General features: G+C 43.0%; 1 protein-coding gene across 1 annotated transcript in view; it reads left to right on the top strand.

Moving 5' to 3' along the window:
* The window catches only part of CREG2 (cellular repressor of E1A stimulated genes 2), a 31,502-nt gene extending 16,579 nt beyond the window's left edge, over positions 1-14,923 (top strand). The window contains exons 3-4 of the mRNA XM_039253132.1: positions 9,034-9,147; positions 12,629-14,923. Coding sequence (XP_039109063.1) covers positions 9,034-9,147; positions 12,629-12,776 — 262 coding nt within the window. The 3' untranslated portion in view covers positions 12,777-14,923. The remainder of the gene's footprint in view (positions 1-9,033; positions 9,148-12,628) is intronic.
* The last annotated feature ends 312 nt before the right edge of the window (positions 14,924-15,235 follow it).

Raw genomic sequence — 15,235 nt, 5'->3', positions numbered from 1 at the left:
TGACAGTCTTGTCCAGTATATGTAAATTTTGTTCCTGTTTACTATTACTTATTTTCTCCTATCTTGGGTTTTTGCAAAGTTCAATGTAGATTCAATTTTTGTAGTTATTATGTGGATTGCTTCCCATCATTCCTTCCTCTTAACCCACAGGAAAAATTCGCAGTTCAGCGGCTCATTTTTGCAGTGTCATAAACACAGCAGACCATAACATTTCCAATGGTACACAATGTTCTCACATGAAGCCATTTACCTGAAAATGTGGTCATGTCCAGTGTTTCTCTTGCTATAACTCAACAGGATGTATAATAAAGGAAAACTTCCAGGCAAGTGAAAACAAGTTCCTTAAATATAATCAAAACATGTGCTTTGCTTAACAAACGTACCTTTCTCAAGATTTTAATGCAGTTTAATGGATAAGAATGTGTTTTAATGAATCATGCCTCAAGGCTTCCATTTTATGCTACGCACCATCTGGAAGAAGAGGATCTGTGAGAGTCTGCTTGGCCAGCCGTGTCAGGAGCCCCTACACCACCCCCAGGCTCGATGATTCACTAAAAGAATTCACGGGATTCAGGAGCCCATGGTTTATGACAGTGAAGGAATACAGATCACAGTCATCAGAGGAAAAAGCCGCACTGGGCAGAGTGCAAGAGAAAGCAGGCCCAAGCTTCCAGGAGTCCTTCCCAGTGGAACTGCTTGGAAACACACTTAATTCTCCCGGCAACAATGCATGACAACATGTGCAAAATATTGCTGGCCAGAGATGCTCACTTGAGCCTTGATATCCAGGGTTTTCACTTTAATTTAGTCACGTGGGCACTACGGTGTCTGCGTGACTGATCTTAGCTACTCAGTTTCTGGGCCCCATGAGGTCAAATTGATCTGGTGTGGCCCAGGCCCTCAGAAGGATGTGTCAAGAGCTCAGAAGTTAGCTTCCAGGAGCCAGTCAAGGACCAGTCCTCCTGAAACAAACCATTCTTTGAAATGTACAGGGTTTGAACCACCACGGTCTGCTGAGTTAGCTCCTGGCCTGCATACAAGAAAATTATATGTGACCTACATCATGTGAATATTGTATTAGACAAATCAGATGCCTTAAAAGATATGTAATGCTGTGTAAAAGATCTGTAAATGTCAAAAAATCCTACCTGATTTCAAAAAGGAAAAAAAATATATCATTTTCTCAAGCAGTGATCAAATTATGAAGAGAAACAAATGAATATGTAGCTAGGTGGGTAGATTTGAAATGATCTGCTCTGCCTTCCCAGAAACTGTCAAGGTCCTCATAGTGGGTACAGCTTTTGCCATGATGCTGGGGGACACCATAGGACAGTAAAAATACACAGACTTCCAGGAGCCAAATAGTGTGTGCCTTTCCCACATCTCCCTGGGCTCCTTAGACACAGGGTCCCAATATAGGGAGAGGATTTGCCACAAACATAATAGGTCTCCATTTTAAGCTTAAAAAAAATACTTGCAAGATTTTATAAATTAACTCCCCCTTACATTATATTTTATCTAGTGCTCTCCTAATTTAATCCCTTCCATCCCATAATGCCCTATCCCTGCAACAAATGTAGCCAGAGAGGCAGAGGGGGATGCCTTTGGTGCTCCCCATTTCAGAATCACTGTTCAGTCCCTACCATCTTTGTGTTAACTCAGGCTGCAGTAGCAAAATACCACAGGCTGGGAGGCTGAAACAGCAGAAATTTATTTTTTCACAGGTCTGGAGGCTAGAAGCCCAAGACTAAGATGTCAGCTGGGTTGGTTTCTCTTGAGGCCTCTCTTCTGAGTTTGAAGATGGCCGCCTTCTTGCTCTGTCCTCATGTGGGCTTTCCTCTGCCTGCCCCTCCCTACTCTCTTCTTATAAAATCAGCAGTCCCATCAGATGAGGACAGTGCCCTTATGACCTCATTAGCCTTAATTAATTAATTAACCTTAATTACTTCCCTAAAGACCCTGTTTTCAAATACAGTCATGGGGTGCTTGGGTGGCTCAGGCGGTTGAGCATCCAACTCTTGACTTCAACTACGGTCATGATCTCATGGTTCATGGGATTGAGCCCTGAGTCCGGATCCTGCTTGGGATTCTCTGTCTCCTTCTCACTGCACCCACCCCTTGCTCATGCTTTCTCTCTCTTACTCTCTCAAATACAGTCACAGTGGGAATTAGCGCTTCACCATTTGAATTTGCCAGGCACACAGTTCAGTCCATAGCAATCTTCTTGATATTTCATGATCGATATCCCCACCGATCGAAGCTGTAAAATTCCTGAGCCCTCCAGCCACCCCACCCCTGAGCCCCCATAACAAATGAGCAGCAATAGCATCACTATGTGAGGGCTTACTACACACCAAGCACTATTCTAATTATATTATGTGAATCCATTTCTTTAATCCTCATGTTAAGGTTCAGAAAATGTTTTCTTTGGGGGAAGATGACAAATTTTGTGGGTGATGTGGGCCATACAGTTTCTTTCACAACCACCCAGCTCTGCCATTGTAGTAAGAAAGCAGCCACAGAATGGACTGTACCCCAATACAACTTTTTTCAAGTAGACTGAAATCCAAATTTCATATAGATTTCATATGTCATAAAATATTCTTCTTTTGATTTTTCTCAATTCTCTTAAAAGCATAAATTCCATTCTTCTCTCTCACGCCAACAGAAACAGACGACAGGCCATGCTTGGCCAGCTAGGCCATCATTGGCCTGATCTTAACCAATGGAGAAATAAAAGAGTAGAGCAGACAGAATAGCAAAATATCACCTTTGACATTGATCAAACCAACATGGAGAGTGTGGGCAAGGGAACTCCAGAATTCGACAGGCTTACACAGGCTGCAGCACTGCACCGGGGCCTCCCTGAGCTGTGGCAGGTCTTTCTAGTTTATGGCAGATGGACAGCCTAGTATGTGCACTTCCTGCAAGGAGATGTCCAGTGTCTTCTTTCAAAGGCACCGGTTAATGTAAGTCTGAGTAGTGGAGAGAGTCAACAGTGTTATCCTGGGGAGACTTCCTCATCGCAGGACCAGAAAGTCTCCTTGTCTCCTGCCACCGACATCTCGCAACACCACTATGAGGCAGGAACTTCTTGTGTCTCTTTCTTACAGGTGAGGAAACTGAGGCACAAAGAGGTTGAGTCACAGCCAGGATTCCAGTCTCTAGGGGGCTGAATAAGATCCCATACTCTCTTTTTTTTTAAGTTTATTTATTTATTTATTTCGGGGGAGGGGAGAGAGAGAACAAACAAGCGGGAGAGGGGCAGAGAGAGAGGGAGTGAGAGAATCCCAAATAGGCTGGGTACTGTGTGTGTGGATCCCGATATGGGGCTCACAAACTGTGAGATCATGACCTGAGCCAAATCAAAAGTCGGACACCTAACCAACTGAACCACCCAGAAACCCCTGAGTAGGAACCCATACTATTAACCACCTCACTGTATACCTTTCATGTCCTTCTGCATTTACCATATATCAGAATGCTTGGCTATACAGACTGTGCAAGACACAACAAGGAAAGAGTACTTTATCTCTCTTTTTCCTGACTCCAACTGGCCTCAAGCAAAAGGAAAACGCAAGCTGTCTCCCGCTTCCTTCTCCTTTGATGTTGGAGAACAATCCATCATAAAGTTTTCTCATTTGGCCTTCTGTAATGAAATGCAGTGCTGGAAAAATCTTTCAAGGCTATAGACAAATGGAGAAGGGAAGTAATTCAGTCTGCCTCAAAGATGATCTTCTCTATCTATAACCTCCTCACTTTCACTTTCTGTAGTTTCACGTTTATATATATGAGAAAACCATTCATTACTTCCTTATGATGTTCATCGTGCTTTTACATACCTTTGAACTCTGTGAAGAAGGCTGGCAAGAAATTAATGTCCTCATTTTACAGAAGAGGAAATTGAGGCTCTGTCCTTGGGGCTCCAGCTCACAAGGTCGATGGAGGCAAAGAGACCAGACACCATACTTCCTGTGACTCAGCTAATTTGCACAGCTCCCACAATACAAACAAGTAAAATCATTCAACATCAGAGGTGTATCTTTCCAGCCCCTTCTGTATATTCAGTAGACAGAAATGGTAGATAAATGTTTGAGAATTTTGTGAGTAAACAGATTTCCCAGCATGTGCCTCTCAATATAAAACGTTCACAATTTAATTTTTGGGTGGAAACAAATAAAGATAAAAGCTCTATGTATAATATAATTCCAAGGTTATTTGAAAACGCTTATTTTTATTTTCTAACATGTTTTATAGTCCCTAAACTTCTACATGGAAATTCTTTATGTTTTTAATCTTAACATTTTTTATTGTCTTATGTTTTATTTATTTATTTTTTAATGTTTTATTTATTTCTAGGAGAGAGAGAGAGAGACAGTGTGAGCAGGGGAGGGTCAGAGAGAGAGGGAGTCACAGACTGAAACAGACTCCAGGCTCTGAGCTGGCAGTCAGCACAGAGCCCGATGCGGGGCTCGAACCCACGAACCGTGAGATCATGACCCAAGCGAAAGTCGGATGCTTAACCGACTAAGCCACCCAGGCACCCCCGCCTTATGTTTTAAAATACGACAGACTTTATCAATCTAAAAATAAAAACAGTAGGAAGAAAAACATTCTTTTAAATGCATACTTATAAGAAACAAAAAGAAATCCCCTGGGAGCCAAAAATGAAGATGAAACAAAAGAACCAGAACTGGGACTTCTCGAGTGGGGCTTACCAGTCTGGGAAAAGTAGGGCTTAGGTTTTGATACAGTGAGAACAAAGAAACAATATCTTGGGCTGTTAGATATAACAGGTGAAGAGTTAGAAATAAGGGCCTCACATAAAATCAGACCCCCAAAGAGCTTACACTTTCAATTAAAGACTGGGAGGGGCGCCTGTGTGGCTTAGTCGGTTAAGCATCCGACTTTCGCTCAGGTCATGATCTCGCGGTTCGTGGGTTCGGCCCCGCGTCGGGCTCTGTGCTGACTGCCAGCTCAGAGCCTGGAGCCTGTTTCGGTCTGTGACTCCCTCTCTCTCTGCCCCTCCCCTGCTCACGCTGTCTCTCTCTCTCTCTCCTAGACATAAATAAAACATTAAAAAAAAAAGACTGGAAGACCCTATGCATTTTAGGTATCTTTATCTTATAATCAATTTATTATAACTTGAGTATTTATTTCTGATATTTGCTGTTTCTGCTGGCTCTTGCTTCTTACTGTGAATAATGGATTAAGGTCCCCTTTAACAAGGTTTTGTCTGAGAATTCTTTGAGGATTTCCCCTAGGGATACCAAACAGCCCAAGAGGAAAAAAAAAAGAAAAAGAAAAAAGAAAGAAAACCCACATATACTGAGTAGTTAAGAGTCCTTCAACAGAACCATCAAGCCTGATCACCTTAAAGTGCACTTCTCAGAAAGCCATACCTATTGCAGTCAGAATTTCCAACTGGCTCTAAGGTGCCACATTTTCAATATGAATAAACAGCCAAGGAAAACATTTGAGGAAAGTCTCTACCGTGCAAAATGAACAAATACAAGGAACTAGGAAAATCTAAAACAATGCAAAGAGAAGGAAGCAATTTTTCAGGACAGAAGACAATATGGCCTGATGTTTGGGTTATCTGGTAGAGGAAGCCCTCCTGCCTTGTTCTTCTTAATAGTGGTTTTGACTATTTTTGGACTTTTGTTATTCCGTGTGAAGTTTAGATTCGGCTTGTTTTGTTTTATTTCAAAAAATATATCTGAATTGGAACTGAAATTATAGCATCTGTAGAGATTAATTCTGGAAGAATTGACATCTCCTTTAAACTGGGTTTTCCCATTCATGTATATGGTATAACCCTCTTTTAGGCCATTTATGTATTTCAATAAAGTCATCATTTTTTTCCACCAAAGTATTACACATTTGGGGGTTAAATTTATCCCTAGTATTTTGTAGGTTTCGTCACCATCTATATATCTTTTAGTAAATAAAATGTACCTTAAAAGTTTTTTTCTTATAAGTAGCAATGCAAGTGTTCATTGTTTTCGAATTCAACAATCTTGCTGAGCTTTCTTCTTCATGCTAATATACTGAGTGTGGATTCTCTTGCATTTTCCTTTGTATACAGTCATATCATTTGGAAATAACTACATGTATGTTTATTATTTCCCAACCCTTATACATATTTCTATTTCTTGTTTTACTACAAAACCCACAATATCTAATAATTATGGACATGCTGTCCTGTTCCATGAGATATAAAATAGCATATGGATAAGATTTTGATGAATATCCTTTACCCTAGGTTGCTGGGAGCTTTTTAAAAAATCATAAATGGAGGGGCGTCTGGGTGGCTCATCAGTTAAGCATCCGACTTGGGCTCAGGTCATGATCTCACAGTTCGTGGGTTCGAGCCCTACATCGGGCTCTGTGCTGACAGCTCAGAGCCTGGAGGCTGTTTCAGATTCTGTGTCTCCCTCTCTCTCTCCCCCTCCCCCACTCTTGCTCTGCCTCTCTCTGTCTCAAAAATAAATAAACTATAAAAAAATTTTTTTTAATTAAAAAACCATAAAAGGAAACAGAAGAAAAAGAAGTTATTTGGATTTAATGAAAATTTTAAAAAGACGTTTTGCATCAAACACCATCAAGGAGCTTCTGGGTGGCTCAGTCAATTAACTGAGCATCCAACTCTTGATTTTGTCTTAGGTCATAACCCCAGGGTCATGGGATTGGGCCCCAATCAGTCTCCACACTAAGCATGGAGCCTGCTTAAGATTTCCTCTCTCTCTCTCTCTCTCTCTCTCTTTCTCTCCCCCCACCAACCCTCTCCCCTGCTTGTGCTTGCTCTTCTTCTCTCTAAAATAAAAAATAAAAATAATAAAAAGAACACCATCAAGAAAGTGAAAAACAGAAAATACTTTTAAATCACATATTGGAAAGGGATCTGTATTCAGAATATGTAAAGAACTCTCACAACTCAATAATAAAAAGGAAAAGAGCCCAATTTAAAATAGGCAAAGGATTTGAATAGACATTTCCGCAAAGATATACATACAGCCAATAAGCACACGAAAAGATAGTCAATATCAGCCATCAGAGAAATGCAAAAAACACCACAGTGAGGCACCACTTCACGCTCACTAAGACGGCTAGAATGAAAAGAAGAGACTAAAATAAGCCCCCTCAAAGATGTGAAGGAATTGGCTTCATACAGTGCTGGTGGGAATGTAAAACAGTGCAGCTGCTTTGGAAAACAGTTTGGCTGTTCCACAAAAGGTTAATCAGAGTTGCCGTAGGATCCAGCAATTCCCTTTCTGATAGTTCCACCACTAAAAGCCATGTCCACACAAAACCATGTGCACACATGTTCATAGCAGCATTATTTGCAATGGGAACAACCCAAATGCCCATCAGCCAATGAACTGATAAACACAGTGTGGTCTATCCATACAGTAAATTAATATTCAGCAATAAAATAAAATGCAGTGCTAATACAGGCTAAAACATGGATGAACCTTGAAATCACTATGCTAAGTCAAAGAAGATAGTCACAAAAGCCCACATATAGTATGATTCCATCCACGTGGGCAAAACAGACAACTCTCTAGAGATGGAGAGTAGATCCGCGGTTGCTTAGGATGATGTAAACGGTCGGGAATGAGGAATATCTGCTAATGGGCATAGGGTGTTTTGGGCAGGTGATGAAAATGTTCTAAAATTAGATTATGGTGAGAGTTGCCCAACTCTGAATACACTAAAAATCCTCAACTGTGCACTTTAAAAGGGTATATATATACATATGTATATGTATATATATTTTTTCACATCAATAAAGCTGTAAAAAATTAAATTTCAGGGGCACCTGGGTGGCTCAGTTGGTTAAGCATCTGACTTCAGCTCAGGTCATGATCTCACGGCTCATGAGTTCAAGACCCGCAACAGACTCTGTGCTGACAGCTCAGAGCCTGGAACCTGCTTTGGATTCTGTGTCTCCCTCTCTCTCTGCCCCTCCCCTGCTCACACTGTCTCTCTCTCTCTCTCCTAGAAATAAATAAAACATTAAAAAATAATGTTTAAAAAAAATTTCAGATAAATATTTTTCTCACATAACTGTGTCATCCAATATTTTAGCTGGCAACCCTAGTTAGGGGAGTTCTTAACTAGCAGAATCATATCGTATCATATCATATTATATTTATGTTAGAATTATATTTACCTGGAAAGAGAGGGATATCCAGAATGCAAAGTACATCCTCACTGCCAGATGACTCTTTCAGTGAGAGCAAGTCTTAGAAGAATTCTCTCACCATGGGAACACTTATTAGCAGGCAGTTATAAATGCAGTCATGCTGGTGTTCTCATTATTTCCAACATTCTTTACCCTGAAGGAGGACCCTCTGCATTCTGATGGAGATGTTGGAAAACCTTCGCCTCGGTCACGGCTGGACCCAGGCAGATGCATTGCCTTACCTCTAGAGCACCACTTCTCTTGTCTTTGAGTGGCACCCTCAGGTTGTGCAGAGCAGCAGCTGGCTTCCCAACAATGGCTCCCGACTGTAGAATGTGGTCTACAAGAATGTGGTCTTGTAGAATGTGCACCCTTGACTCTTGTGCTTCGGGTGCTATCTGCTGCCCCCTGGGTACAGGCTGACGTCTCACTTCCCAAACACACAGCCAGTGCCAAAGTATTTTTTACTGTTTATTTATTATATATTTTGAGAAAGAGAGGGAGAGGGGCAGGGAGGGTGAGAGAGAGAGAGAAAGAGAGAGAGAGGGAGAAAAAGAATCCCAACCAGGCTCCCCACGTTCAATGCAGAGCCGGACATGCAGCTCGATCTCACGAACAGTGAGATCATGAACTGAGCTGAAATCCAGAGTCAGACGCTTGACCAACTGAGCCCCCCAGGCACCCCGTGTCCCCAAGTATTTTAAAGTAATTATAGATAGTGTAAAAACTTCAATGATAGAGCCAGCCGTGTGACTCTCTATTTTTAACTTTTCATAAAATTCTTGATATTTTGGGCTGATATTCTATCATCATTTTAATATGTGAAAAACATTGTTTGAATGCAGAAAAAACATCGTCGACCCAGAAGACCCCCGATGTGCCCGGTTGACGCTCACTGGCCAGATGATCGCAGTGTCTCCAGAAGAAGTAGAATTTGCCAAGCAAGCCATGTTTTCAAGGTCTGTAGATGCTGTACAGTTGGTTTGCTCAGAAATGCACTATCATAATGAAGCAGAGGTCAGGACTGTGGCACATACTGCCTCCAACACAGTGACAGTGACAATCTGAGCTGCCCTTTGGAAATATGCTGGCCATTTTGGTTGCTGCAGGTGACAGCAGAGGCCGGGCGGACCATCCTCGGTGGCCTGACCCCGCCTTTGCACAGCACCCCACACTGAGGGATTCCAGGTGCTCTTCCCTGCACTTGTACAACCTCCTACAATGCCCTGCCTTGAAATGGAAATAACCAGGGGCGCCTGGGGGGCTCAGTCAGTTAAGCATCCGACTCTTGGTTTCAGCTCAGGTCATGATCTCACAGTTCGTTGGATCGAGCCCCTCATGGGTCTCTGACAGTGCAGCGCCTGCTTCGGATTCCCTCTCCCTCTCTCTCTCTGCCCCTCCCTGGCTTTCTCTCTCTCAATAAATAAACAAACATTAAAAATGAAAACAAGGGGCGCCTGGATGGCTCAGTAGATTGGGCGTCTGACTTGGGCTCAGGTCATGATCTCACAGTTCGTTGGATCGAGCCCCTCATGGGTCTCTGACAGTGCAGCGCCTGCTTCGGATTCCCTCTCCCTCTCTCTCTCTGCCCCTCCCTGGCTTTCTCTCTCTCAATAAATAAACAAACATTAAAAATGAAAACAAGGGGCGCCTGGATGGCTCAGTAGATTGGGCGTCTGACTTGGGCTCAGGTCATGATCTCACAGTTTGTGGGTTCGAGCCCTGCGTCGGGCTGTGTGCTGACAGCTCAGAGCCTGGAGCCTGCTTCGGCTTCTGTATCTCCCTCTCTCCCTGACCCTGCCCTGCTCACACTGCCTTTCTCTCTCTCTCTCTCAGAAATAAATAAATCATTAAAAAAATTAAAACAAAAAAAAAGAGAGAAAGAAATGGAAGTAACTAATTGAGGCTTTGTAGAGAAGTCCACACAACAGACATTTTCAAACATCCAGGAGTGAAAGGGCGCTTCTTGGTGTAGTCCTACCACGCCTACATCTGACCCACTGAGGATGCTTGCAGAGACAGGCTTTCTGCCCCACCCTCCTGCCCCGACCCGCTTACTGAATCAGATTCTCTGGAGCTAAGCCTCCATCTAAATTTTAAAAGCACGCCCCAGGAAATTAGCATGTATGTTTAAAATCACCGCTGGCCTTTCCGGTCAAAATGAGCCAGAGGGCGGCCCTGTTAGGGGCTGTGGGAGGTCGGGAGCTTGTGAGAGGTGAGGAGGGTGTGTGCATGGCGGTGCCTCTCCCAAGGGTGGAGAGGGTGTCCGAGCTGGGGGCGGGGCGGGCAGCAGGGAGGGGGAGGGTGGAGCTGGGGCAAGGCGTTGCATGTGTCCTCCCAGAGGCGCAGACGATGAAAACGGGCAGAGTCTCTCTTTGTCTAAGTTAGTGGAAGAGTAAGAGGAAAGCAGGTGGTGAGGTAGAAGAGCCACCCCCCACGCCCAGGGAGATGGGAAGATTTTACATACCGGGGAACCATCAAATAAGTAAACACGGCAGAGACGGGAAGCCTGGTTTCTCACTGCCACACAAAAGGGTTTCCTATGTGCAAAGGGAGAAAATGAGAGTGAGCTCTGGAATTGGATCGCGATTGGGTATATCAACATGAACGTGTGGCCTTCGGTACACAGACTGAGAAAAGAGCATAGGGGGGTGTGATTTATTTTTTAGCTTCACTGCCCTCTTTTTTTAGTGTTTATTTAATTTTTTGAGGGGGGAGGGGCAGATAGAGAGAGGGGACAGAGGATCTGAAGCAGGCTCTGCGCTTAACTGACTGGGCCACCCGGGCGCCCCACCCCGATGTCCTCTTTACTTCTAACCCCTCCTCTTTCGTGTCATGATAGGCAGTGGGACTAGGTGAAACCTTAAGGAGACCGCTCGGTTCATTAGATCCATTTCCTACTTTCTGCATCCCTGCAGGCACAGCAGGGATGAATTTTCCACCACTGTGTCTTGTGGGTGACTTTACTTCCTGCTTCCACTAACGTTGTCTTTACCTTCTTTTAAGCGCCCACTGTCAGTCTCCTCCAGGTCCCCCTCCCCGCTGCCACTCGCAGCCTGGAGGCAAAACCGGTGCCTCCTCCCTGGTTGGGGATTTGTTATAGTTGTGGGTGCCAAAATGTGTTCTGGTCACAAGTACAAATCCTGTTTGCTTATAATAACAACAACCTTTTATTATCTTCGCCGCACGCACAAGTATTTGGAGTGTTGGGGCATCGCCTCAGCAACTTATTTCCAAATGGTTTAGGGGGAAAAAATAGTTTGTTGTACTGTACTTTCCAACTTCTCTCTGAGTTTACGACTATTTCAAAATAAATTGTTTTTTACACAAGGTCATCAGCCTTTTATTGCATCTGCACTGTTGCGAATGTTCTTCCCAGGCTGCACAGGGCCTTTGAGTTTTTATAACATTTTTAGATGTGAGTAAAGTTTTTATTTTTATGAAATATATTTTTTAATGTTTATTGATGTATTTTGAGAGAGAGAACACACACATGGCAGTGGAGGAGGGGGCAGAGAGAGAGAGAGAATCCCAAGTAGATTCCACACTCAGCATGAAGCCAGACATAGGGCTCGATCTCACAACTGTGAGATCATGACCTGAGCTGAAATCAAGAGTTGGGCCCTTAACCGACTGAGCCACCCAGGTGCCCTGATTTTTATGAAGTTTAAAAGAAGTGAGTTGGGGCACCTGGGTGGCTCAGTTGGTTGAGCATCTGACTTCAGCTCCGGTCATGATCTCACAGTTCATGGGTTCAAGCCCCATATCAAGCTTTGCACTGACAGTGCTTGTGTTTAGGGTTACATGTGAGGGAGAAAGCAAGTCAGTAAGCAGAAGGTGGCATGTGACGTTCCCTGTCTACTCTGAGTCTCAACTTGGTTCAACAGTTCTAAGCCTGCTGCAGAATGGAAATCTTCCCATGAGCAGATTTGTTTCATAAGCCCACGATTCTTTTGACATTTCATACAGAGATGCATAAAGCCATTCTTTATGTTTCCTGATAACAGTAACTGGCAGTCACGGAGCACTTGCTCTGTGCAGGTGCTTTATGTGTGCAGAGTGGTTTGCTCCCCACGCAGCCCCACAATCAAAGCACCATCGCTGTCAGCCCCCATGACAGTAAGGAGACTAGGGTCTGAGAAGGCACACGGCCGGGGAGGCACCACAACTCATCAGCAGCTGACCTGGGATCCCAACCAAGGAGGCTGGTGCAAGACTGGGCTGCCCCTCTGTGGAGCTGGCAGTTTCTTGCCTTCCCAAGGCGGCCTGAGACCCCGTCCTTGGCTCCCTGGCTTCTGTCTCTGGCTTCAGCCCAAATGAGGCCTGGAGGTTGGAGGGCCGGATGACCTGCCCAGTGATATGCAGAGTCTGGAGCAGTGCCCTGGGAGGGACACGCACTAATATGAGCAGCTCTACTGTGACCTCTCCTTTATTTCTCAGACACCCAGTGATGAGGAAGTGGCCTCGTCAGTATGAATGGTTCTTTATGAAGATGAAGATAGAACACATCTGGCTTCAGAAATGGTATGGAGGCGTATCCGACATTGCAAGGGAGGAATACTTCAAGGCCGTTCCAAGAAAGGCCTGATGCTGTAAGAAGAAAGTCCTCGGTGTTTGCGTGAAATGGAAATCTTGTAAGTGATGCTGCCAACAGCGACTGACTGCTGACTCTTTGTTGCCAGGGTTCACAGCCCCGTCATCCTCACTGCAGAACGAGAGAGGGTGACCAGGGAACCCTGTGCCAGACTGGATATTATAGTGGTCATTTGCAAACCCCCAATTCACACAAGTACCCACATATATAGCCTTTGTCTATATTGTATTCAAACCAGTCTCGCCAACTTGAGAATTACTGTTGGTGGTCAAAGTGACATGTTGAGACAGTTGCTGTTCCATTCCTTAGGACAAAAAAAAAATGTATGTGCGATGTGATTGCATTGTATTGTGAGAGTATTTTTGTTGCTTGCTGTGCCCAGAACAGTCTTGATTTGAAGCTCACTGCAACCATGAAGGAACTAAATATGCATCATACAGTCGGTCTTGTGTTTGGGGTGAGCACGCAGGACTGTTTATCTAAGGATTATCCATCATGCTATGTACTGAACTGCAGATGCATTATTAAGTCACATGTGCTAGAATATATTGGTTACTTATGAAGCTTTTGTCCCACTGTAACATGACAGACGGTATATGAACACGGAGTCTGTGCACAACCCTATTCTGTGTAATAAGCAGGCCATGGGAATAGATTAATAAGATGGGACAACTTCAACATCAAGCTCTCCAGATCCCCACTGCTAATGCTTCTGACAGAGGGTCCCTTCTCTTAGGCACGAGGCATGGCATCCCAAATAAGAAGTGTCTCCGTCTGTGGTGTATAGAGCAGAGAGGGGAGAGGGTGAGGAAGGGAAGGAAACATGGACAAAGTATAAGCAGAGGAAGCAAAGAAGTCAGTAATTGAAGGCACGCTCCCTGCCCAGATCTGGATCAGGCCCTTGGCAAGATCATCTCATTTAAGCCTTATAACCAGTGAGATTCGCATCACCATTGCTACTTACACATGAGAAGACTTAGGCTCAGAGAGGCTAAGTCAATATCCCATGACCTGACTCCAGAACTCACTGCACACAATGGATGGAGTGGTGGTGGTAATTCTAAGTCAGTCTTGAGAAAGCAACAAGAGAGTGACTGAAATGCACAGGTGGTCATTGGATCAGCATAACCAGTGATGACTGGCCTGCCTGTGATGATTTGCCTCTGTCAACTACCAAAACAAAAATTCATCTCTGAAATTTTGTTGTTACCACAGATTTAAAATTTTCTACAAATTATACGTAGGAGCTCCTGGTTTTTCAAGAAACTACACTGATGTCCCTGAGTACACATCTAAGGCCTCTAAGGATCTATGTGTATCTATCCGAGACCTCTTTTATTGAAGTCTGTGAAGGATCAAGCAATACCCTGTTTTCTGTCTTTTATAGCCATTATAGGCTATAAACTCTCTCTGATGGGTGAGGTACATTGTATAACCTAAAATGCAACACTATATATAGGAAATATACATTTTTAAAATAAGTGAAAATGTTATTAATGGTCATATTTTTGTTTAAGAAATTAAGACATGAATAGAGTTTGAGATGTCAAAATATTTTTAAGTGACTTTTACTAAATGCATAGTAAGATGCACAGAATTCTTTATTTGTCAAAAGTCAACTCTCAGAAGAGTTCCTAACAATAGCAATTTCTAATATATAAGAATAAGGTAATTTTGATAGCATTTCATACTTCTGAGTTTAAAATTATCGCTATCACCAATTTAGAGGTAAGAGGGGAAAAATGAAAGGATGAACCACATATTCCATAAGTCAACCTCATACCTTAATTCTTTGAGCATCACTACCTCCTGGTTCTGTCTTACGAATAATGTTCCTATGCCAGGTTTGCTTTTACAAGCAGTTTCCACTTAGCTCATTGAAGGCCTCTCTGTTGCTTCAAGGGATTTTGCAGTGTGGGTGCCATTTATAACCACCGATGGATGTTATCAGTTACTTATCCAAATGATAGGATATGAAGTCTAGACAGGCTGGATGATAAGAAGAGGGTTAAAAATGCACCTGTTTGAGAATGATGGGCCCCATTCAGGCCAACGTGTTTTAGCAAATCTCTGGAAATTTACATTGATTAAAATGTTAAAGGCTGTACCACAATTTCTACACATGGCATTAATGAAAGAAAAGTAAAGTAAACGCATATGATGGGAAAGAAAGAAATAAAAGTATCTCTGTTTACAGATGACATGACTATCTACATAGAAAATTCCGAAGAATCTATTTAAAAAGAAAGAAAAGAAAACTCCTAAAACTAGCGGGTGCAGCAAGATTTCAGGATATAAGATTAGCACGCAAAATATAATCATATTTCTAATATTAAAGATGAACAAAGTGGAAACCAAAATTAAAAGCACAATACCATTTACAGTAGCTCTGAAGAGAATAAATATTTAGGTATAAATTTATCAAAACATGTATAAGATCTAAATGCTGAAAA

Source organism: Hyaena hyaena, unplaced genomic scaffold (assembly GCF_003009895.1).
Source record: "Hyaena hyaena isolate Hyena2069 unplaced genomic scaffold, ASM300989v1 scaffold_438, whole genome shotgun sequence".
Taxonomy (NCBI): Eukaryota; Metazoa; Chordata; class Mammalia; order Carnivora; family Hyaenidae; genus Hyaena; species Hyaena hyaena.
The sequence above is the reverse complement of the archived record's forward strand: the minus strand, read 5'-3'. Positions and strand labels throughout refer to the sequence as shown.